The sequence below is a fragment of the Merops nubicus genome, unplaced genomic scaffold, assembly GCF_000691845.1.
Source record: "Merops nubicus isolate BGI_N331 unplaced genomic scaffold, ASM69184v1 scaffold4130, whole genome shotgun sequence".
Taxonomy (NCBI): domain Eukaryota; kingdom Metazoa; phylum Chordata; class Aves; order Coraciiformes; family Meropidae; genus Merops; species Merops nubicus.
The window spans coordinates 18,993-41,438 of NW_008583404.1; the positions used below are offsets into that span (position 1 = coordinate 18,993).

Here is a 22,446-nt window from a genome sequence, read left to right on the forward strand (position 1 = left end):
CTCCCTCCCCCTGTTCCCCCAGTCTCCCCTTCCCTTCCCTTCCCTTCCCTTCCCTTCCCTTCCCTTCCCTTCCCCCTTGCTGTTCTGTCTTCCAGCACTTTTCTCAGACACCACTTCCCAAATCATGCAGTAACACCTCACCAGAAGAGACTTTGTGTTTCCCATCAGGTGCCTGCTGCCTGACATGTTCATGCACCAACACCTACAGGCACTGCTGCCTTGCAGGAGAAGGCAGCTGAGGGCTCATGTGTCACTCTTTAGCATCCATTTCTTGCTGTCCCTCAGGTGCTCCTCCAGCCTTTTTTCTCTGCTTAACTTTCTCTGTGTTTAACCTTTCCTGAAATCACTTTTTCTGCTCTTATTACTGACACTTGAGACATCTTGGGAGGGGATCTGTGAGACAAGTGACACTAGGACAGTGCAGTCAGCCGGTCAGACGTATGTTTGGACAGCCCATGTCCATAATCATACTCTTGTGTTGGAAGAGAGCTGGCTGGCTGAGAAGCAGCATTGGTTGGTAACAGAATCACAGAACCCCACCATGGGAGGGGTTGGAAGGGACCTCTGGAGATCACCTTGTCCAACCCCCCTGCTCCAGCAGGGTCACCCACAGCAGGGTGCCCAGGATCATGCCCAGGGGGGTTTGGAATCTCTCCAGAGAAGGAGGCTCCCCAGCCTCTCTGGGCAGCCTGCTCCAGGCTCAGGCTCACTCATAGTAAAAAAGTTTTCCCATATTTCATTAGCTAACTTTATTTCAGTATTCAGAGCAGAGGAGTTGGTAAATCATTAACATCGTTAGCTTAGTTATTCACAGCTTTGTTTAGGTGTTTCATAACTGCCTTTACATCACTTTCTCTGCAGGTGACCTTTTATTCCTGGGGATTCCTGTTTATAATAGGATTCTGCTTCTGTCTGCATGCACATCCGACTGTGAACTCGTGCACAGACACACGTGCTGAGGTGCTGGTAATTGATGTTAACTGCTGGTGGTTTTTTCTTCCAAGACATATTTCTTTATTGGTCTCTTTGGACTGCTTTTGTTGTAGCTCCATCTGATGCACTGGAACTCCACGCTGTACAGCAGCATAGATGAGGCAGTAGGGAAGAAGCACGGCATAGCTATTATTGCTCTGTTTGTGCAGGTAAGTGTCCTGTGTTGCACTTGTTACCTTGTACTAGCATTTGTCTGAGGAGAATCAGTTCCTTTCCATTTTCTTTGATTTTTTTTTTAATGATTTCATAAAATAAAACAATGTATGACTGCTAGTATTCTATTTGCAAGATGCTTCTCAGTCGTGTCTTCTTCTGTGTATGTGCTAAATACATAATTCTTATTTAAACAGGGTAATGGATATACATTAGTTAAAAAAAGGATAATACAGAGCTAGCCATCTCTCAGTAATTCATAGAATCATTTTGGTTGGAAAAGTCCTTTAAGATCATCAAATCCAACCATTAACGTAGCACTGCCAGGTCACCACTAACTATGTCCCTCAGCACCACATCTCCAAGGCTTCAAAACCCCTCCAGGGATGGAGACTCCATCACTGCCCTGGGCAGCCTGGGCCAGGCCTGGTCAAACCTTTCAGGGAAGACATCGTTTCTCGTATCCAACCTAAACCTCCCGTGGAGATGCTAGACTGAGAATATAATGGGTTTATGAATGCCTTTGAGCTTTACCTCTGTTTGAATTTAAAGGTACATCGGTTACAGCTCCAACGCTCAGATAGAACTGCTAAAAATGGTAGTTATAAAGTCTTCAGTTTTGTATCCTAGAGGGCTGTGTGATAATTGCTTATATAAGTCACCTTCTAATTCAAGCAGAGGTAACCTTCAAGTTAGTTAGAAAGTTATATATAAGTTCTTAAATAAATATGAAACTTCAGTGATAGATTTTCCATTTCTGGTCTCTCACCTTTATCAGAGCTCTTAAGCATTCCAAAGGGCTTTTTCATTACCCAAAAAAGGTAATTGACCAAGGAAAAGTAGTATTTATGCTGCTTATTAAAGGAACAAGGAGAGGAAATTTGGTGACCATTCTTCCTGTCAGACATGGAAATATAATAATTTTGTACCACATGTCTCAAACACATCATTTTAATATCAGTGAAAATATTTTCACTGATTTAACCAACAGTTCTTGGTGGTTATTAATTTAGAAACAGCATCTTTGAAGTAATTCCAGTATCTTTTATACACTTTGAAGGTTTTAGATTGAAAGTCTATTCTGGAACATAAGAAAATCCTCTTAAATTCCTAGAAATAGCAAAGTACCTTTTGTTGACATGCAGTTGTTTCCTTCCAGTGACTACTTTGCCATTCTATTCCCAGAGAAACAAAAAGCAAACAGATTTTTCATGGTCTAGCTCTCCCATTCTGACTCATACCGGCCTCGTTCCTCACCTCGTATGTGTACGCATTGGGAGAGAAATCAAGTGAAGGCCATTCTGAGTCTTCCTGTTTTGAGAATGTTGTTCTGAAGGTAAAAGCTGTAGTCCTAGAATTGGTGATTAGATCAGAAGCAGCTGAGATCAGTGTGTAGAATGAACAATGTTCATGGAAAATAAGAATTTCTTATCTCAACAACGGGTTTCTTCTGAAAGCCCCATCTTCTATGCCTTAAAGACGTATGCCTTTGTGTGTGCTTTTGTGTCAAAAACTGGTAAAGTCAAGCTGTATCCTTGGCATTTCTGTGTCATAATGCTGCATGACTTTGACTCCACACGCAGCATATGCTGCAAAACAGGGTTAGTCAAAATTTACCAGACTTAACTGTGACCCTTTCTTTTGTTGTGTGAGTTTCTGTCTCTGCTTTCAAGATATATATGCCTGGTTTACTTTTGAGAGGTGGCTTTATAGTGATCTAATTGTTTGGAGTTACCATGTTTTGATGTATCTAGATGACACAAACCTGTGTAGCTTAACTAAAAACTACAGAACTTACTGTTCTCATTGTCCTCTGTCATTCCTCACAGTTTCTGAAATAACAAAATACTGAAACTCATTTTTGCTTGCTGTATTTCAGATAGGAAAAGAGCATGTAGGCCTAAAGGCTGTAACTGAAATTCTTCAGGACATCCAGTACAAGGTAAGGCATTGGCTGAAGAAATGCTTCCTTCACTAACCAGAGAAAGAGAGTGTTAAGTGACTGAAGGGTCTGTAGGAAGCCAAAAGAAAGGTTTTGAGATGTGCCTAAAAAAGTACATGTGAAAGCCACCATTTGGTGGCCTTCATCAGAACCTCAGCATTTTATAGTATTCAGATAACATACAGTCTTTCTAGTGACTTTCTTTTCTGGTGGCCAGATCTTCATCTCCTATACCAGCAACTGATTGCAGAAACTACATTTTCAGTGATTATCCTGGAGTCAGTGTGAATGCAAGCACTGCAACACGCTCAGTGAACACCAGCAACAGTATCTCCAAACTTACCTGGTTTTGATTTGTAAAAAATTGAAAAAATAACAGATAAACTGAGCACCCGTATTAACTTGCAGGGGCAAATCAGCAAAAACACAATGTCAGCTTCTCAGGTGGATTACGTGTGGGGATCCTGAAGGACAGGTAACAAGCCTGGCAGCACTGAGGAGATACAAATGCTCTCCAGAATGTCGATGCTATCTTAAACAACCTTGGGCAAGTTACTTCCATCTCTCTACTTCATGGTCTCTGCCCACTACAGAGAAATGATCTTACCTTTGATTTTAAAGGATTTTGAGATGTATTAATGAAACATTCTGTATTGGTCTGGAGAGATAGGCCACTCACTTCAGTGGATGCTGCAGGGTAGAAAAATTAGAAGCTGTTGCTAGAAGGGAATTGAAAATCTTCTTTTAGACAAATAATATATGTTAAACTTCAGTCATGATGTTTATTATTACAAATTGATTGTTTGTGAAAGTGTCAGAGAAAACTGTATGGAACCCTATAGTTTCTTCACTGAAGGGCAGCCAAGTAGAATAAGGTCATGAAAGGCCTCATCATTGTGTGTGTTAATGACTTTTAGAGGGTCAGAATCAAAAATACGTTTGAACTACATAAAATTTTCTTGCATAAAATATGTAGAACCTGCTTTATTTTATTAAGTGTTATCTGCATTGGTCAAGGAAAAGCTCCCTTTGGCCCTTGTTCTTTAAACTCATTTTGTATAGAATGCCTGAATTTCATATAGAGAATCTCAAGGCTGGGACCTGGAAGGAGCCCAGGTACTAAAGGCAGAAAGTTAGCAGATTGCTGAGATAACCTTGAAAGTAAAATGTGAAATAGAATAAAACCCCATGTTTGTGTACTGCAAGGACAAATGCATTGATGATTAAATGGGTGCTGTTTGATGAGGTTGCTTTGCACAGGAATTGAAGGCTGAATGTTATAAGAACACACAGTGCATTTTACCTCTCCATTCATCATCAATCTAATAAGAAACTAGAGATAAGATTGATTTGTATTCATTTTTCAGGGAAAGTCCAAAACAATACCCTGTTTTAATCCCAACTCTTTATTGCCAGGTAGGTGCCTTTGCTTACTTCTGTGTGTGTGGATTACTAGCTAATTGCAGAGGTGGAGAACATCCTGACCTAAAGCACAGTGTACGTGCACGCCTGAGAGTGTGTCCTATAGGGTGGTAATGCATTTGCAGGGGGTAGAGATGTCCCTTGGGAACTTTCAACCAATGCACACCTTCGTTGTGCAAGTGAGACCTGATATTGTAGTCCATACACTGCTGGAAACTAGTGTTCTTGATGATGGACCATCCCATCTAGAGTGGTGTGTTCTCCTTTCTCTACTTTCATATAAAATAGGAAATTTTAGGTTTACCCGCTTACATTCAGATGGAACCTCATGGGTTCAATTTGTGGCTGTTGTCCATTGTCCCGTCGCTGGGCACCACTGAAAAGAATCTGTCCCCAGTCTTGACCCTTGTCTTGTAGAGGCTGATATGCATTGATCAGATTGCTTCTGAGTCTTCTCTTCTCCAGGCTAAACAGCCCCAGATCTCTCAGCCTTTTTTTTTTAAGAGAAGTGTTTCAGTTCCCTCAGCATCTTCGTAGCCTCCACTGGACTCTTGCCAGTAGTTTCTTGTCTCTCTTAAACTGGGGAGTCCAGAACTGGACATAACTCTCCAGATGTGGCCTCACTAGAGCAGAGAGGGAGTAGAATCTCCTTCAACCTGCTGACCACAGTCATCTGCTTGCACCCCATGAGACCATTGGCCTTCTTGGCCCCAAGGGCACATTGCTGGCTCATGGTGAACTTGTGCACTGGGACTCCCAGGTCCTTCTCCACAGAAAGAAACCAGGGAAGCTTTCTGGCTGCATCAAAAGACAATACCACAATGCAATGACAGTTCTATAGCATGCAGTGAGTAGTGACAATGGGAGGGAAATACAAATTCATAGAGTCACACACACAGAGCCAAAAGTTAGAGTAACAGTAAGAAACAACTGTTTCCTTTACCATGTCTTGAAAAAAAAAAGACTTAAAAAAATATATGTTTCTAAAAGATGAATGTTTCTGCAAGGAATCCTGAGATAAATTCCATGTCATAGTGGCAAGTTCTTTCATTTTCCAAAGTGATCCAGGTCTACACGGAACTAAATTATATCAAAAGAATATTGTTTAGGTTGCAAAGTCAAGTGCTCAGTAATTAGGAATTGCAGGAATTAAGGCTGCCTGTGCCCCTTCATGCATATGCTTAACAAAACATCTTTTAGTTGCATGACTAGAACTTATTTTTTACAGGACCCCTGCCTCACAGTTCCTGTTTGATGCTGATCAAGTCACACGTACCAAAATTTGGATAAGTCCTTCTCTAACTGTGTGTTCCTCATTTTCTAGGTGCCCGACTTGAGATCACGGGGTCTGGTTTGCAGAAGTGCTGAGTGCTTGCACCTCCAGCTGAAGTCAATGGGAGCAGTGCTCTGACTGCCTTAAGTGCTATAGAAAGTTAACTACTCTAAGAAATCAGGTTCTAAGCATCTCATATTGAACACCTCAAATGAATAGATGCATTTGACCTTAACTTCTCCATGCCTCAGTTCCCTGACCTTAAAGTGTGGGGGTGATCTGTCCTTCCTCACCACACTGGGGTGTTGGAAGGATAAATTAATTCATGTTTGTGAAGCACTCAGACACCTAAGAAATGAGTGCGTTAGAAATATGAAAAATGAGAAAAAGTAGTCCTTCTAACAAGCAGGATTTCAGTAGCATGGGAAAAGAAGAGCAAGGACCACATGTACTAAGCAATCCCAATATTACCAGCTGCTTTTTAAAAGAAGATCATCCATCTTTGCAAGTCAATGATGAAAGGTTCTCTAGAAAAGACATACGTGTTCATGTAACAGGGCGATGTCATGATGCATGCACAGGATGGGCTGAATTAATTCTTGCAGTTCTTAACTTTTGAGTGTTTGATACTGCAACTTGCTTTCAGTGGATTTGCTATGTAATTCCTCAACAGAGGAAGAAAATTACATTAACAAAACAAAATCCCTTCACTGACAATCACAGGCTTCATTAGCAAGATTTAATTCTCCTGATGTTCCTTGGAGCTAGCAGTGAAATGCTGGTAACAGGTTAGGCCAACCAAGGAAGTTTATTCATTTCCAGTCTCCCACTCTGTCCTTGTCAAGCTAGTCACAGCTTTCCCCCTGGCTCTCCGTGGCATGATTAGTCACTCTTTGACTCCAGTTCCTCTCTAGGTTTGTTTCTTGTCCCCTCTTTTACAGTCTTAAGCTGTGCCAGGGAGTTGTTTGTGAGCATGGCCTGCAGCAGTCAAGGAAAGCCCTGTGTCATCTCGTGATGTCCGGTGTGACAGGAATCTTTGAGGAATTAAAATAATTAATATCAAGTTGTATGTAGAGTTAAAACTCTGCTTGGACAAACCTTTGTATGTTTTTTTGAGAGTCAACTGTTTATTCTAACAGTTAAATATAAACCTGTTAGTAAATTTATAAATTTACTGAGATAACTATTCATAAATAAACCTTGGTTTTTTTTCCCTGTGAAATTCAACTTGCTTTTCCAGAGCTAGGAGGCACCAGTGCATCTCAAAAAACCTATCACCAGAATTGCACGCTGAAACACTTGGCTTGAACTGTTTTCACTGTTTGGGTTTTTTTTTTTTTTTTCCCCTAAAAAATGAAATAAATTCATCCTTGACACATATCCTAAATGTAGAAGTCAGTTAACATTTGATCACCACGGTCCCTCTGCCTTCAAAATGGGATGTCTCTTGCAGCTTTTGATGCTGACAGGAATCCTTTCCTGCTGTATTATTTGTTTGCTGTCTTAGTTTAAGGAGCTGTGCATGTCATTTTTCACATCTATAAAGTAACATTTTCATCTTTAAAGTACTCTGCAGGGGGAGGTTACTGTGATGATGAGCTCGTGTACATTCACATGAGGAAGTAGTGGACAGTGCTTGGCAGGTTATAAATTCACACTTTAGCTTAACTTCATCATATGAGCAAGCCCATGGCTATCATAAACTGTCATAATTGAAAGACACAATTATCTTCCTTAATGTCATTAAAATCCCACACTTCATGTCATTTCAGATCCTCTCCTACGTGACTACTGGGTGTATGAGGGCTCTCTAACCATTCCACCCTGCAGTGAGGGTGTCACCTGGATATTATTTCGCTATCCTTTGACTGTGTCCCAAGTGCAGGTAAAAGCTGAGCTTAGAGTGACCTTGGAATGTGGTTATAAGCTAAAGGTTATAGCGTGCAAATATATATATCAGGACATTATATCTGTTCTTCTTGAAGATCCCATTAGATCAGTACATGGCTTTTCAAGTAAAGGTTAAGCCTTTTGAGTCACTGAAAGCAATGCAAAGGTCAGAGATGAAAAATCTTGTTATCATTCATCATCTGCATTTAAAATATTTCTTTATTTAACTGAAAGAAAAAGAAAGAAAGAAGTCAATGGGCAAAAGAAATTCAATTCTTTGTAATTGTGAGCTTCAAATATCACTGCTTTTTGATGTTAAAGGAACAAAAAGGCACAGGGAGACACTGTGTCCTGGAGAATGAAAAATGTTAACATGGTGCACGATACTTATATTGCATTGAACTATATTTATCTTATCTTGCTCTTTTTTAGTTCTGTTTTATGATAAATGTCAAATGGAAACTACCTATTTAAATTTGATTTCACACAGATACGTTTTAAGGATTTTTTAAAAAAATCATATCTAGCCTTCTATAGAAAACATTTCAAATCTGTCTACAAATAATCCCAGTAAAAACAGTGAAAACTCCTGATGAGTATTCCTCCAGAGTCTGTGAATGCCAGCTGGGGGAATGTGGGATTAATTTAAGTGAAAGTACCTGGAATCCCTGAAGCTGAACATGTTAATTTTCACTGCCTGGTCTGGAGCATGTGCAAACAGAATAATAATAAAAAAAGTATAAAAATATAAAATTCAGGACTAAATTATATCAGCTTTAATAAATAATTTTTTTTTTTCTAGCAATCCCAGCACAATATTTTAAATTTTAACTATTTGAAATTGGCAGTGTTACTTTTTGTAGGAAAATCAAGGCTGCACCACAAATTCTGGGTTCAGTTTGGGGCCCCTGACTCCAAGAAGAACACTGAGGGGCTGGGAGTGTGGCCAGAGAAGGGCAACAAAACTGGGGAAGGGTCTGGAGAACAAATCTTCTGAGGAGTGACTGAGAGAACTGTGGTTGTTGAGCCTGGAGCAAAGGAGGCTCAGGGGAGACCTGGGTCTCCACAACTCCCTGTGAGAGGAGATTGGAGCCAAGTGGGGGTTGGTCTCTTCTCCCAAGGAACAAGTGACAGGACAAGAAGAGATGGCCTCAAGTTGCACTAGGGGAGGTTTAGATTGGATATTAAGGAAAATTACTTCCCTGAAAGGGAAGCCTGAACCAGGCTGCTGAGGGAAGTGGTGGAGTCCCCATCCCTTTTCTGAAAAGTCCTGCAGATGTGGTGCTGAAGGACTTGGCTTAGTGGTGACTCGGCAGTGCCGGGTTAGCAGTTGGACTTGATCTAAAATAAAAGACTCTCCAACCTAAATGATTCTATGATTCTATAATTCTATACTCATGGCCTTCTTTAGGTGCAGGGTAGCTGCTTTGTGTTGCTGCATTATTTTGATTAGTATCAACCAAATTCAACAAGAACATTGTGGTGATGAAGAATGCACTTGTAATTAGAATAATGGAATTGTTTTGGTTGGAAGAAACCCTTAAGATATCAATTTCAACTGTTAGCCCAGCACTGCTGGGTCACCACTAACCCATGTCCCTCAGCACCACATCTCCATGGCTTTTCAATCCTTCCACGGATGGGGACTCCACCACTGCCCTGGGCAACCTGAGCCACGGCATTCTGGCTGCAATTAAGTACCTGGCCTCTTCTGTGCATGTGGATGGGTGCCTAGGAGAGATTCCATTGAAAGGGATATTAGACATGCAAGGGCTTTTGTCTGTGGAAAATAAGAGGGTGTAGTGCAGCATATACCATTCTGCATCAGCCATGGAAGGCTGGTAAAGGCACTTAATAGTATTAAGCCTGATTGTAGTATTAAAGCATAGATTTCAGTGCAAATGCTTTTCTAATGGATTTAAATACATTATTTCTACATGTGTCATTAACTTGTAGAACTTTCTTCTGTGGGATACTAATGAACAAAGCTTCTGAAACTTGAAGCAATTTATATAAATACTAGTAGCATCTGTGGTTGTAGCTGGTAAAAGACAATTTCAGGACTTTCTATTTTCATTTTTCAGGCCATAAAATAATCGATTTCTGAGTGCCAATAACAAATAACAATAAAGAACGACACACTCTGAGATGGAATAGGTTTTACTGCATTACTCTCATGAAGCTAGTTAGCATATTTGGCACAAGGTACTCAGTCACATTCTTATTTTTTGTACTTAACAAACTGTGGGTCATAAGGGGAAAAAAAAAACAGAACATTGCAAGTGTAGTTCCTGGTCACATCTACATATTTTCACATTTGCTTATATTGAAAAAATGGAGAAGTAACCATTAAGGCATAGATATAGTAAGCTGACTGCTGCAAAGTAGAAAACCTTTTCCTGTTTATTCTGAAGACATTTATAGGTAGTAAAGTTCATTGGATGAGTTGATTTGCTACTGATCTCAGCCACTGGTAAGTGAAAGGAGATTCATCTCCATACACCCCTCACTTCAACAGCCGGGATCTGAGTGTGTTGGTTATATGAGCAGCAGAAGAGCAAGCCAGGGCTGCAGCTTCCAGGATGTGCTTTCCTGGAGTCCAGTGCTGTTTCCTCACTGGAAGTAATTTTCCTTGACTTGAGGGTTTTCTTTTGGCAGTTTCCCATTTGCTTCATGGGTCTTTTCTGTGAGGTCTGGGAAAGTGTGCAGGTGATTCTTCTCCCCTGGAGAGCGAGGGATTTGCAAATCTGGTTCTTGGACTTTTGTTACTGACCACACTGGAAAGGAGATTGCCTGGAAAGCTGTACCTTGCAGTGCCCTTTTTTGCATATTACAATCATAGAATCACAGACCGCTTTGGGTTGGAAGGGACCTTTAAAGATCATCTAGCCCAACCCCCCTGCAGTCAGCAGGGACATCTGCAGCTAGAGCAGGTTGCTCAGAGCCCCAGCCAACCTGACCTGGAATGTTTCCAGGGATGGGTCATTGACCACTTCTCTGGGCAGCCTGAGCCAGTGTCTCACCACCCTCAGTGTATAATTTTCTTCCTTACAACTGGTCTAAATCTCCCCTCTTTTATTTTAAAACCATCACCTCTTGTCCTGTCACAAGAGGCCCTGAAAAAATGTCTGTCCCCATCTTTCTGTCAGTTCCCTTTAAGTGCTGAACATTCACAAGAAGATTTCCCTGGATCCTTCTCTTCTCTAGGCTGGACAACCCCAACTCTGTCAGCCTTTCTGTATTCCTGCCTTCCCTTTGTGGATTTTATCATCCTCACTTGTCTTATGTTGAAATACCCAGCCCAGGAAGAACTGTGTTGACTGCTTTGTGAGACACCTCATCCATGCATATACTCTGCTGAAATGCAGTGGGAAAAAAGAGTAGAAAACTCCCTCCTATTAGGCCAGTAAAGAGTAGGAAATAATTGAAGAAGACTTGCTTGTGCTTCTCTCAGGATACTTTAAAAATTTGGACATTTGTGAATAATGTGCTTTGTGGTTCACTGAAGCCCAGAAGAAGTACATTGTCTAAGCCACTCAGGGTAGGGATTTTAAACAATGAAGCAGCAAGGAGCTGTTGTTCTGCTGTACTTGTTGTCAAGAGCTGGCTGGTTTTGTATTGAATGGCGAGGGCTCTAGTCCTTTTGTCTGCCTCATTCAAAATCCAGACCTCCTAAAGGACAACAGTAGTAACCAACATATGGAGCTGGAGTGGGAATTGTGCAAAAATAAAGCACTCTTGAGAGGTTTGTGCTATTCTCTTCACTAGGAAGCAGGTCTGTGTTTGTCTCATGGAGATTTTCAAGCAGAAGGAAATGCTTCTATTACTTATACAGAAATGTTCATAGAGAAAACATGCAAATTCTTTGTTTTGTGTGCTCCACTCTTCAGCAGATATCTAAGTGAAAGAGAAGAAAGCAGTGTTTGGGATCTGAATGCAAGGAAGCTGCAAAAACATCCCTGTAAAATTCTACTAAATATAAACTGAATACTCTTACTCAGTAGAAATGTGGCTGCTAACATTATGCATTTACCCCTTCATTGGTTAGAATTGCATCCTGAATTACAGTATAAACAGGCCTAGGTCATCCTTAGTGTCTTCTGAGCATGAGAGAAACTTATAAATGGTTATTCCTGTTGAAATATTGAATATTCAAGGATGCTTAGCCACATGCCTCTAAAATACCTATTTCCTTGGCAGTCCCACAGGGTGTAGTTTGAAGCATTGACTTGTGAGGGGCTGGGAGGAGGTGGTAAGTGGTACCTTATGAGGTGAAGCAGGATGAGTGGGGCACACATACTGCCTTACCACATGGAAATTTCATAAGGAAAGCAGTGTCAGCACAGCTAGTGTCCTCTTCTGACAAAACCACTTCTCAAGAGTGAAGCAGACCACCATGTGTGTAGAGGGTCTTTGTCCACAGGGGTCTAAACCATGACAGGAAGAACTAAACAAGGAGGCTGATGGTCTCAGAAGCCATTCCCCCTTGGAGCAGGGCTGCAGTTTGGGACTTCCCTGAAGACTAGAAAGCAGGCACAAGGATTAGGCCAGTCTTACTTTCCTGACTGAAGAAACTAGAAGCTGCTTTGTGAGGAGTACCTCCTGGAGAAAGATTTCACTGTGTGGACTGGGACAGAACATTTGTAGTTATAGTAGGAGATGGCTCACAAATGCCAACTTTGCAGAGAGTCTGCTCTTGCCTCTCCTTCATCTGTGTTTGTTTGAAGTTTCTCATTCTCAAAAGATCAGACAAAAGCCATGCTCTTGTAAAATATTCCTTCCTAAACTACAATTATTTCAGACTTTCCAGAGTTGATTCAGATGGTGAGATAGGCTATCTTAACAAAAGCCATTCTGCACTTGACTCTTGGAGACTTTTTCAATTCCAAGCCTCTAGTGGGTTTATTTTCAGTTTGCTTTCAACAAACAAAAATCTTCCAAAACAGGCTTCTGCCTCTAAAAGCACCTTCAAAGAGCTTTATGGTTCATTCTGCTTTTCATCTTTTGAGTCTGAGCTGTTGCCTTATATCTCAGCTGCAAGAAGCTGAGCATTGATTTCTAAAAAACACTGTTTTTTGAGGAAAATAAAGCAGAGCAGAGCTAACCTCTAAATCCAGGAAATAAGTCTGTATCAGTTCTGCTGCAGAGTAGACAACAACCATGAAGGCAGTTGTGTTCCAGGTTGAAGTAAGAAAGTAGCCTCTGCAGGCAGTGTAAGAATAAAAGCTGAAAAGAGTTAAAAAATCTGCCGTTTAGTACCTCATTGCTTTTAATTCTGGAATCACTCTTGCATTCTCCCTGTAATCTTTCATAGGGTCTTTTTCCTGGAGAAATGAACTCTATAATTTCTTAGATGATAAAATGATTAAAAACTTCAGGGTCCATTTTGCTTTCTGTGTATCTCCAGTTTCAAGTGACAGCTGAGCTGGATAGTGAGGTGTCATAGGGTCAGTCCAAGAACACAGGCTTATGACAGGGGAGTCAGCCTTCAAGCAGGTTTGTGGTATCCAGATTGTCAATATGCCAAAGCAAAACCAAACACATTTTTTTTTAGTAGTTGTAACTGCTTATTTAAAATACCAGACTCTTAAAGAGAGCATTGTTGAACAATAAGTTATTGCTTCCTACCACTTCCCCCCCTGGGCAGCCTGGTCCAGGGCTTGACAATGCTTTCAGGGAAGAAGTTTTTCCTAATATCCAACTTAACCTCTCCTGGTGCAACTTGAGGCTGTTTCCTCTTGTCCTGTCACTTGTTCCTTGGGAGAAGAGACCAACTCCCACCTCACAACAACCTGCTTTCAGGGAGTTGTCAAGAGTGAGAAGGTCTCCTCTGAGCCTCCTTTTCTCCAGGCTCAATAACCCCAGGTCCCTCTGCTGCTCCTCACAAGACTTGTGCTCTACACCTTTCCCTAGCATTGTTGCCTTTCTTTGGAGACTGCTGATAACTATTTTAAAATGTTGTTAATGATGTATATTCAGGTACCATATCTTAGTATATGGTACCTGAACACTCCATTGTTTCAAAGCTGCAGAAGTGGCTGGACAGGGTGGATTCTGAACTGAAGAATGTACCTAAGCTTCTTTCTGTCTGTTTTTCTGCCTTTCAGATAGAGGAATTTCGTAGACTGAGGACTCACGTTAAAGGGGCCGAACTTTTAGAGGGCTGTGATGGAATCCTAGGAGATAACTTCAGACCAACTCAGCCACTTAGTGATAGAATCATCAGGGCTGCATTTCAGTAGTGGAAGAAAAAGGACAGCAACAAAAACATCTCTATTCAGGTAAGTAGAAGCCTAGTAGAAAAATCAAAACACTGAAATAATTTTGATAGTGGAGATTTAGCTGAAGGAGAAAATGTTCTGGGTTCATGTCAGCTAATGTTATAATATATTGTCATAACTGTACATTTTGAGACTGTACTCTTTTATTGTGTCCTGTGGTATAATAGCTTGGTTACTATTGATACTTTAGTGTCTGGAAGAGTTTGGTTATTAATAGCTGCTGGAATCTAATGCACAGCACAGTGAATTGAAATATTTGTATTGACTTCAGTAGACAGTGGATCATGCATGGTTTTATGAATTTCTCCTACTGGAGTGAGCAACAGCACAGTATGTCTGGATTATGTGCTAGATTTTCCCAGTTACTGAGGTTCACTAGTTGATCTCTTACTGTGTTTTTAGGAGACAAGTCACTGGTAAATCTTCGTAGTGTTATCTGTTAAAAAATGGGGTAGTGGTTCTGGAAGGAGGCCTTTTATTCTCAGATGTGGCCTTTTGGTTGGTTTTTTTTTTTTTTTTGGATCCTTTCTCCCTGCTTTATAATGTTGTTCTTTCCCAAGAAGACCTAATCTTGGTCAAAACCAGTGTACAGATACAAGAGGACACTAATTAACTTTTGTTATGGCTAATTTTTCATATCTCATTCATCAAAGTAGTTGCTGCTTCTTGTCCTCAATGATGTTTTCAGCCTTCTTTGGCTCACAGAGCAAGAATTTAAGGATGACCTTGGATTCAATGCATAAGAGTTCTCCCCACTTCAGTTATTAAAACCTCCCATGTTGTGTTCCCCTATCCTCTGTCACCTACAAGATAAATTCAGTGCTCAACAGTTACTCCTAAACATCATTATACTTAGTTAATTTATGTTTTACTATAGTGAACAACTGGTGGTGAGATTCTTAGAGGGTTACAGGAAACTTGCTGTCAAGACAACTAATTACCTTCAAAGTTGTGAGTCAAGGCACCAACATTTATGGTTGATTTTGTAAAGAGGTGGTCTGATCTTGATAGAAATAGTAAGACAGGTAGTCTGGGAAGTCTTCAAGAAAAGAATAAATCTGTTGACTTACTTGGGCAAGTCCTACTGCTTTTTAACATAGTAAAATTTTTCATCTACTATCCCAGAATAAATTTTATGTAAATAATAAAAACATTGAGTACTCCCCATTACCCTACTTGACCGGTGGAATCCATTATATAAAAGCATCAGATTTTTTACCTGCACATTTCTTCAAAGCTGTATGCTCACAAGAGAACCAGTTCATCCAGAGTTTCACCTGGAAACATGCTGCTAAAAAGTTTTTGATAAACACTTTTGGGTAAGGCTATTTCTTTGTCCATTAAATTTTTGGCCTCTCTGGGTCAATGATCGAACTCCTTAGTTCACATCAGGCTCTGTTTTAGAGTTAAGCCTTTTCAGAGCATGCTTCTGGTCCAGCCCCCCCCCCCACTTTGTATGAAGTTAACAAATGATCAGGCAGCAGAGAACCCCTAAAAGAGATGGATAATGCAGTGCTTTCAAAAATGGATCCATTAACACAGATTGGGAAGACAATCTTTCTTCCTGCATGTGGCAAATTATTAAATGCACTGAGACAGTGGCCAACAATTTCATGGTCTTTCTTTCCATATAGTATAAACATTCAACATAGTGTATGTGCCTAAACATTTTTGAAGTAAGGGTTTATTTCTTGTTTATAACCCTATTTAATATCCACATCCTAGAAGTTAAGCAAAGAAAGCAAAACATTGATCCTTTTATTAATATTATCTTCTCATTCCTGTATTTAATTTTGGGCACATTCCTAAGCCAAATTCTCAATTACATGGCTCTCTGCAGTCACCCAATGTCATCACTTTAATCTTGAAATGGATGTTTCAAATTCATCCTGGGTTCTGCATAAAAATTACTTGGGAAAATCATAGCAATATTAAAGTACAATTTTTCTGAGAGAGTGAATAATGCCCTCAGGCCAGTGCAGGTAATTCAAGTCTGTAACAGTGAAATTACTTGACACGCTGAGTTTGAATTTTAAGCATGGAAGAGTTTTCTTTACAATACTGGAATTGAAATGTAAAAATTTCCCTTTTCCTTTCATGTTTGAAATTTTATTACATTTGTCAATACTTATAAAGATTTGTTTTAAATAATAAGATTTATCTTGGCCACACTTCACAAAATAATCTGTGGGTTTAATTCCCAAATGATGGAATTTTTAATGTAAAGTGATAGTCCTCACTGCAGGGCTGTGCTAATTATGGACTGTCAAGCACTGAGAGACAGCTGTGACTCCTGGCATTGTGTGGCCCACAGAAGAAATGGCACTTGGCTCTCTTCACCCGACTGGAAATATTTATCAGAAACTGATTTGGCCAGATCTTCTTATTAGTTTTGGATGCATCAGTTCAAGTAGCACTGAACTGGTCAAGGGTTCACAAAATACCCTTGCTATTGAGTTTGTCTCTGGGGAGCTGGAAAAATGAAGTGTATGAAGAAATGGTGTGGCTTTGTTCACCTTTCTTCTGTGCACAGAGGGAGAAAGGGAAGAAAACAGTTCTACCTACTATTGCTGATGCAGGCCAGGATGGTGGTGGCCTTCTTGGCCACCTGGGCACACACTGGCTCATGTTCAGCCAGCTGCCAACCAGCACCCCCAGGTCCTTTTCTGCCAGGCACTTTACAGCCACTCCTCCCCAAGCCTGCAGCATTGCAGGGGGTTGTTGTGACTCAAGGGCAGGACCTGGCACTTGGCCTTATTAAACTTCATCCCACTGGCCTTGGCCTATCCATCCAGCTTGTCTGGATCCCTCTGTACAGCCTCCCTACCTTTGAGCAGATTGACATTCCCACCCAACCTGGTGTCTGTCATGTTTCCCAGTAAGGAGAGGGAGCAACGTGGTGACTGTGTCCAGTGCTTTTAGTGAGTGGATAGTGCAAATTATTTGCTTTTGAAGCTGCTGAGCTGCTCTCGTGGCAGTAGAACTCTGCTGCCCTCTCCATGGGACACTGACCAGGGGATCAGTGAGTGTAGTAACTATAGAGTATGAAGGGACATTCCAACACAGAGTGAGCTGTGGGGCTGTGCCTTGCCTTTGGGAAACTGAGTTTAGAGTGGCATGATGCTGTGGTTGGTATTTCTTTGCTTAAGCAGATCACAGTGAACTCTGCATTTGAGTGGAGGTTTACATCACCACTCAATATGTCTTTGAGTTTACTAATAGCTTTTGTAGTTCCTGAAGTTCACAGACAAGTTACTCTGCAGAAGTTCCAGTAGTTTGGGATTTTATCCTTTCCTGTTATGTAGATGTAGAGCAGGAGTGAGCTTTGAGCAGCCAGGCATCATAAGGCTACGATGACCATTCTTTTATTTTTCCTGGCTTAAAAAATACAACACCATGGTTATCAACAGCAGTTCTTTAGAAATACAAACACCAATTTCCTAGATTTGATGAAATACAAGTATTTATGCTGCTTCTCAGCAAGTGATTTTTCATCAGTCATTGTTTGTCTCCCTGAGTTTAGGATTTATCCTTAAAAGTTGGTTGGTTTAATTGTTAAGTTTCAGTCTTTAAAAGAAACTATTTCATGTTATCAACAAAGCCAACTGTTGTTCTCCTGTTTTTAAGAGTTTATGTGTAGTGCCCAACACTCTGCTGCCACTTCAGAGCACTTGAGAGGTGCTTAGGTTTGAGTATGTGACTGCAGGAAAAAATACCAAACACCTTTGCCTTGTGAGCCACACACCATAACTGGAGACCCACTGGACCTTTGGAGTGTTTAGGGGACTGAGTGCTTCAGGAATGGTTGAAAGATGGTGTCTTTTCAGGTGGTTTTCCTACTACTTTGTTGTAACAGCAGGGAATGAAGTGTTTGCTGAAACTGTAAGTGAGCCCTCTGATGTCAACCTAACTTGTTTTCCCACTCCTGAAAACCATGGAGTGGTCACTGCTGTAATAGGAATTTGTGCTGTGTCCAGGCCAGAGCATCAGTCTAGGGAGTGATCAAGCCCTAAATGAGGAGGGAAACCATTTTGAGTTGTAGCTCTTTCCAGAATTAGTAACACAAGAGTGAGACTGCACCTTAAATACTGGGTTCAGTTTGGGGCCCCTCATTCCAAGAATGTCATCAAGAGGCTGGAATGTGTCCAAAAGGACAATGAAGCTGGGGAAGGGTCTATAGAACAACTCTTATGAGGAACAGCTGAGGGACCTGGAGTTTTGAGCCTGGACCTAAAGAGGCTCAGGGGAAACTTTCTGGCTTTCAACGACTCCCTGAAAGGAGATTTGAGCTAGGTGGGAGTTGGTCTCTTATCCCAAGGAACAAGTGACTGGACAAGAAAAAACAGCCTCAAGTTGCACCAGGGGAGGCTTAGGTTGGATATTAAGAAAAATGTCTTCTTTGAGAGGGGTGTCAAGCCCTGGAACAGGCTGCCCAGGGCAGTGATGGAGTCCCCAACCCTGGATGGATTGAAAAGCCATGGAGGTGTGGTGCTGAGGGACATGGCTTAGTGGTGATGTGGCAGTGCTGGCTGGACACTTGTATTTGATAATCTTAAAGGTCTCTTCCAACCAAAATGATTCTATATTTGAATTGGCCTTTTTCAGTCCTTTTCTGAGCCCTTAGAAATACATGAATATTGATGGAGGAATGGAAAACAGTCAAAGTCCCTTAGTGGGTAAAGACGAAGCAAAGAGGAAACAAATACTGTGCTTCCTTTCCAAAGCTAAAAATTGATAACCTAGGAGTCAGATCCCTGCTTATGCTTCAAATAAGATAGTTCATGCTGACAAGGGCTCTCAGATTTTGTGACCTGTGACTCCGTACCAGGGTCACATATTCCTTGCTTTCTACAACGCACTGTTATCATCTGCTTTTTTATGAAGAGCATTTTGATAGTATAATTTTAAGCTGTTTACCATACACCACGTGTGGTTTGTACACTGCTACTTGGGATGTGATAACGTAGCTAGGAGTGCCTGTCATAAAAAACAACGTTTTTTGGTGTTGGCAATTTCAACACCAAAGTTAAGAGTCTAAATGCACACTGAAACCCTGCCATGTTACTTTCACTTACAGGGGAAATGCTGCAAATTAGTGGTGAGGCAGAATAGTAGGAAGCTTAAAACATGTTTGGTGAAACTAAGCCTGTTTTAAAACATACAGGGAGTCCAGATTAGTACGTGTGAAATGTAGTAAACTAACAGATCTCAAATGTCAAGGATATTAGAAAGACCTGAAGATCCAGGTAATCACAGGTCCTTACTCACACTGGAACCTGTAATTTTAATTATTTCATATGGATGTAAACAAAGCCATGGTTATATGCAAACAAACTCTTGCTAAGCAGACAGCAATGTTTTGAAAATAAATAGCAAACAAAACCGACCAAGTTACTTGGGTTACTGGACATATTTTTGCAGCTGGTAATTGTCACTCAAGGAAGAGAACACCTTCAGTGACTCCAGTTGGCAGCTGTTATGACTGACACCACAGTTTATGACAGAGCAAAGCTTACTGTAGAGTCATACGATTGTTTTGGTTGGAAGAGACCTTTAAGATCACTGAGTCCAACTGTTAACCCGGCACTGCCAGGTCACCACTAACCCATGTCCCTCAGCAACACATCTCCATGGCTTTCCAATCCCTCAAGGGATGGGGACTCCACCACAGCCCTGGGCAGTCTGGGCCAGTGAGCAGGGCAAGCCTGTGCTTTTTAAAAGACCTTCATGCATCCCCAGAACTCAGGAGAGGCAAAGACAGACTTTACTGAGCCAGATGTTGTCAAACGCCCACAGAACTAGATGTCCTCTCAATAAATTGTGACATTTTCATGGAAGGAGTGCAGAGTGTTTCAGGAAAGGTGAGGATTCATAAGGTAGTTGGTTTTCTTTTCTGAATCCATGCCTGACCATGCTTTCAGGTGCTGGTTTTAGAAAGGTATAGAATAATGGTCGTGTAGTCAGCGTTAAACTGGTTTTGCCACCCATGTCCTTTGATTTTTAAAATATCTTAAACTTTTTGGTTTAACCCAGTGTTAAGGAAGAGAAGGCAAGATGGTGGAAGAACTCTAGAAAGCAGATTGACTACTTGTAAGTGGCAGAAGAAACTTTTTGATCTTGTGTAGTGATCATAACCAAAGGCTGCTGCAATGGGGCATCATTTCCTCCTTATCAGGCAGAAGGGCCCATTATCATGGCAGTGCTATTTCATTTCTCCATAGCCCATTTATTTGCACTTTCTCAACACTTTTGGAAGACTTTGAAAAATAATCCTTCTCACTCAGGTTTTCTTATATCTTCTCTTTTAAATGTGTTTCTGTCGATTACTATGGGAACATCAGAACCTTTGGTTCTTAGACATATACCAGCTTGGCCCTATCTTTGCTCCTGCTGCTGCTCCTTTTTCTGAGATAAAGTTACAGCCTTGCGTTTATCCCAGTTCTGTGCAAGAAAATTTATTCTCTGTGAGGAATCTAAGTACATAAAATGGTTGTATGAAAGAATTAGAAATAAATATTCTTGGGAACATAATGGGCTTTTTACATTCTGAGGATGATTTCTGAATTTCTACTGACCTTGTTAATATTTCTTTTTTTTTTAAAACCATAGTCGTTGTGATAATAGCTCTCAGATTTCCCATATATTTATACTTTATGGCACTGATCCTGAAAGCTCTTCTTTGGGGGTGGTTGTCTGATCTGTTGAGGACCCCAGCAGTAGCAGCGAGACTCTAATATAAGTAGGATTCAACGGAAGCCAAGAAAATTTCAGAGGCAGAAATATAATCTATAAACAAGCAAGGCATCGAGGCAATTTTCTGGTTATAATTTAGTTGCCCACTTGTGCAATTGTAGCTGAAATACTACATTTCCAAAACCTTTTCAGAAGAGCAAGAGAAGCTGCTATCTTCATATCTCCATAAACCTTTAGCCTCAATAGTGTGTCACTAAATCACATGTATTATGAAATTTAATGCTATAAATTTAACATGATAGAAAAATTACTCTTAAATATGAATAAGGGGTAAACATGAGTAACAACACCACCAGTATGTACAATCAGTCCTTTTGTCAGACAGTGCATTACGTGCTTCTATAACAAACATAACCAAAATCTTCAGACTGGCTCGTAATTAGGCTCCTTTCCAAAAGTAATCCATTAATACAATAGCTTCCCAAATCCCAGTTCAACTTAATTTCCCTGACTTTGATTTTTGGACTAAAAGCATTAAGCTTGAACTAGTGAAAAATGTACAAAATGTGCATTCAATTAAGGAGTAATTAGATACTCAATCACCCTTACATCACACTGGGGATTATCCAAGAAAGAAGAGTGCTACTACTCACTGGAGTGTATAAAACAGTTTTCTTAATTAGTTTAGCACTAATTGAGATTGAGAAAGTGTCATTGTGTCACAGCAATAGTTTACCTACACAGAACCTTAAGAACACAAAGTTTGAGGTTTCTTTTGAGCTTCTTCGCTCAGATGGGGCCTACAAGAAACCTGCGGAGGGACTTTTTGCAAGAGTTTTTAGTGATAGGATGAGGAGTAATGGGTTCAAACTGGAAGAGGGGAGATTTAGATTAGATGTAAGGCAGGAGTTCTTCATTATGAGGGCAAGGAAACACTGGAACAGGTTGTCCAGGGAAGTTGTGGATGCTCCACCACTGGAGGTGTTCAAGACCGGGTTGGGTGGGGTCTTGTGCAACCTGATGTAGTGGGAGGTGTCCCTGCCCATGGCAGGGCTGCTGGAGCTAGATGATCTTTAAGGTCCCTTCTGACCCAAACCATTCTATGATTATTCAGTTTATTTCCCTGATCCAGCATCTTCTGTCCATGCATAAAGAACCTTTCTGTTCACTTCAGCAAGGAGGTTGGTTCCTGTGCCCTCGTATCAGTAGCCCACTAAAAAAAGAGACCAAGAGAGTTTCCAGAGGTGGACAATAACTTGTTAGACTTACATTTTTTTGATGTTACATCAAACCTCAGGAAGCACTGGGAATCCTCTGCTGTACACAGGGTGTAAGTGGCTGAAACCAGCTGCTCTGTGAAGGGCTTACAGTCTCCACTAGAAGGCAGCTGGTAGAAAGTTCTTCAAGTTGACCATCAAATGGTCTTGCTGCATGACTTTTGGGGGTATTGGATTATAATTGGGGGGCACATGGAAATCATGGCACAGATTGTCCTGTGGGTAGACACTTGACAGCCTCTAACGCTCCCTGTCTCTCTACCAAAAAACAGTGAGAGCTCTCTAGAGATGTGTTGACTCCTCCTACAAGCAGTTGTAGCCCCAGGTTACCATTTGCACCCAAAGCACTTAATGGATTTTTTTTGTATGTGTGTGTACATACTGACCTATAGTTAAAACTAAAGTAACCTGGGAAAAAATGATATTATTAATAGAACAGAAGGGGAGTCCTGGCACTTTCATAGGTACTGCTTCTGAACTGGGAGCACTGGGGCAACCTGAGCAGCTCATTTCCTGAGATCC

At 40.9% G+C, this 22,446-nt stretch overlaps 1 protein-coding gene across 1 annotated transcript in view; it reads left to right on the forward strand.

Moving 5' to 3' along the window:
• Positions 1-22,446, forward strand: part of CA8 (carbonic anhydrase VIII) — a gene marked incomplete at its 5' end in the record, with an annotated part of 42,448 nt that overhangs the window by 18,949 nt on the left and 1,053 nt on the right. The window contains 5 exons of the mRNA XM_008940494.1: positions 1,047-1,142; positions 3,026-3,088; positions 4,456-4,504; positions 7,556-7,668; positions 13,781-13,954. Coding sequence (XP_008938742.1) covers positions 1,047-1,142; positions 3,026-3,088; positions 4,456-4,504; positions 7,556-7,668; positions 13,781-13,915 — 456 coding nt within the window. The remainder of the gene's footprint in view (positions 1-1,046; positions 1,143-3,025; positions 3,089-4,455; positions 4,505-7,555; positions 7,669-13,780; positions 13,955-22,446) is intronic.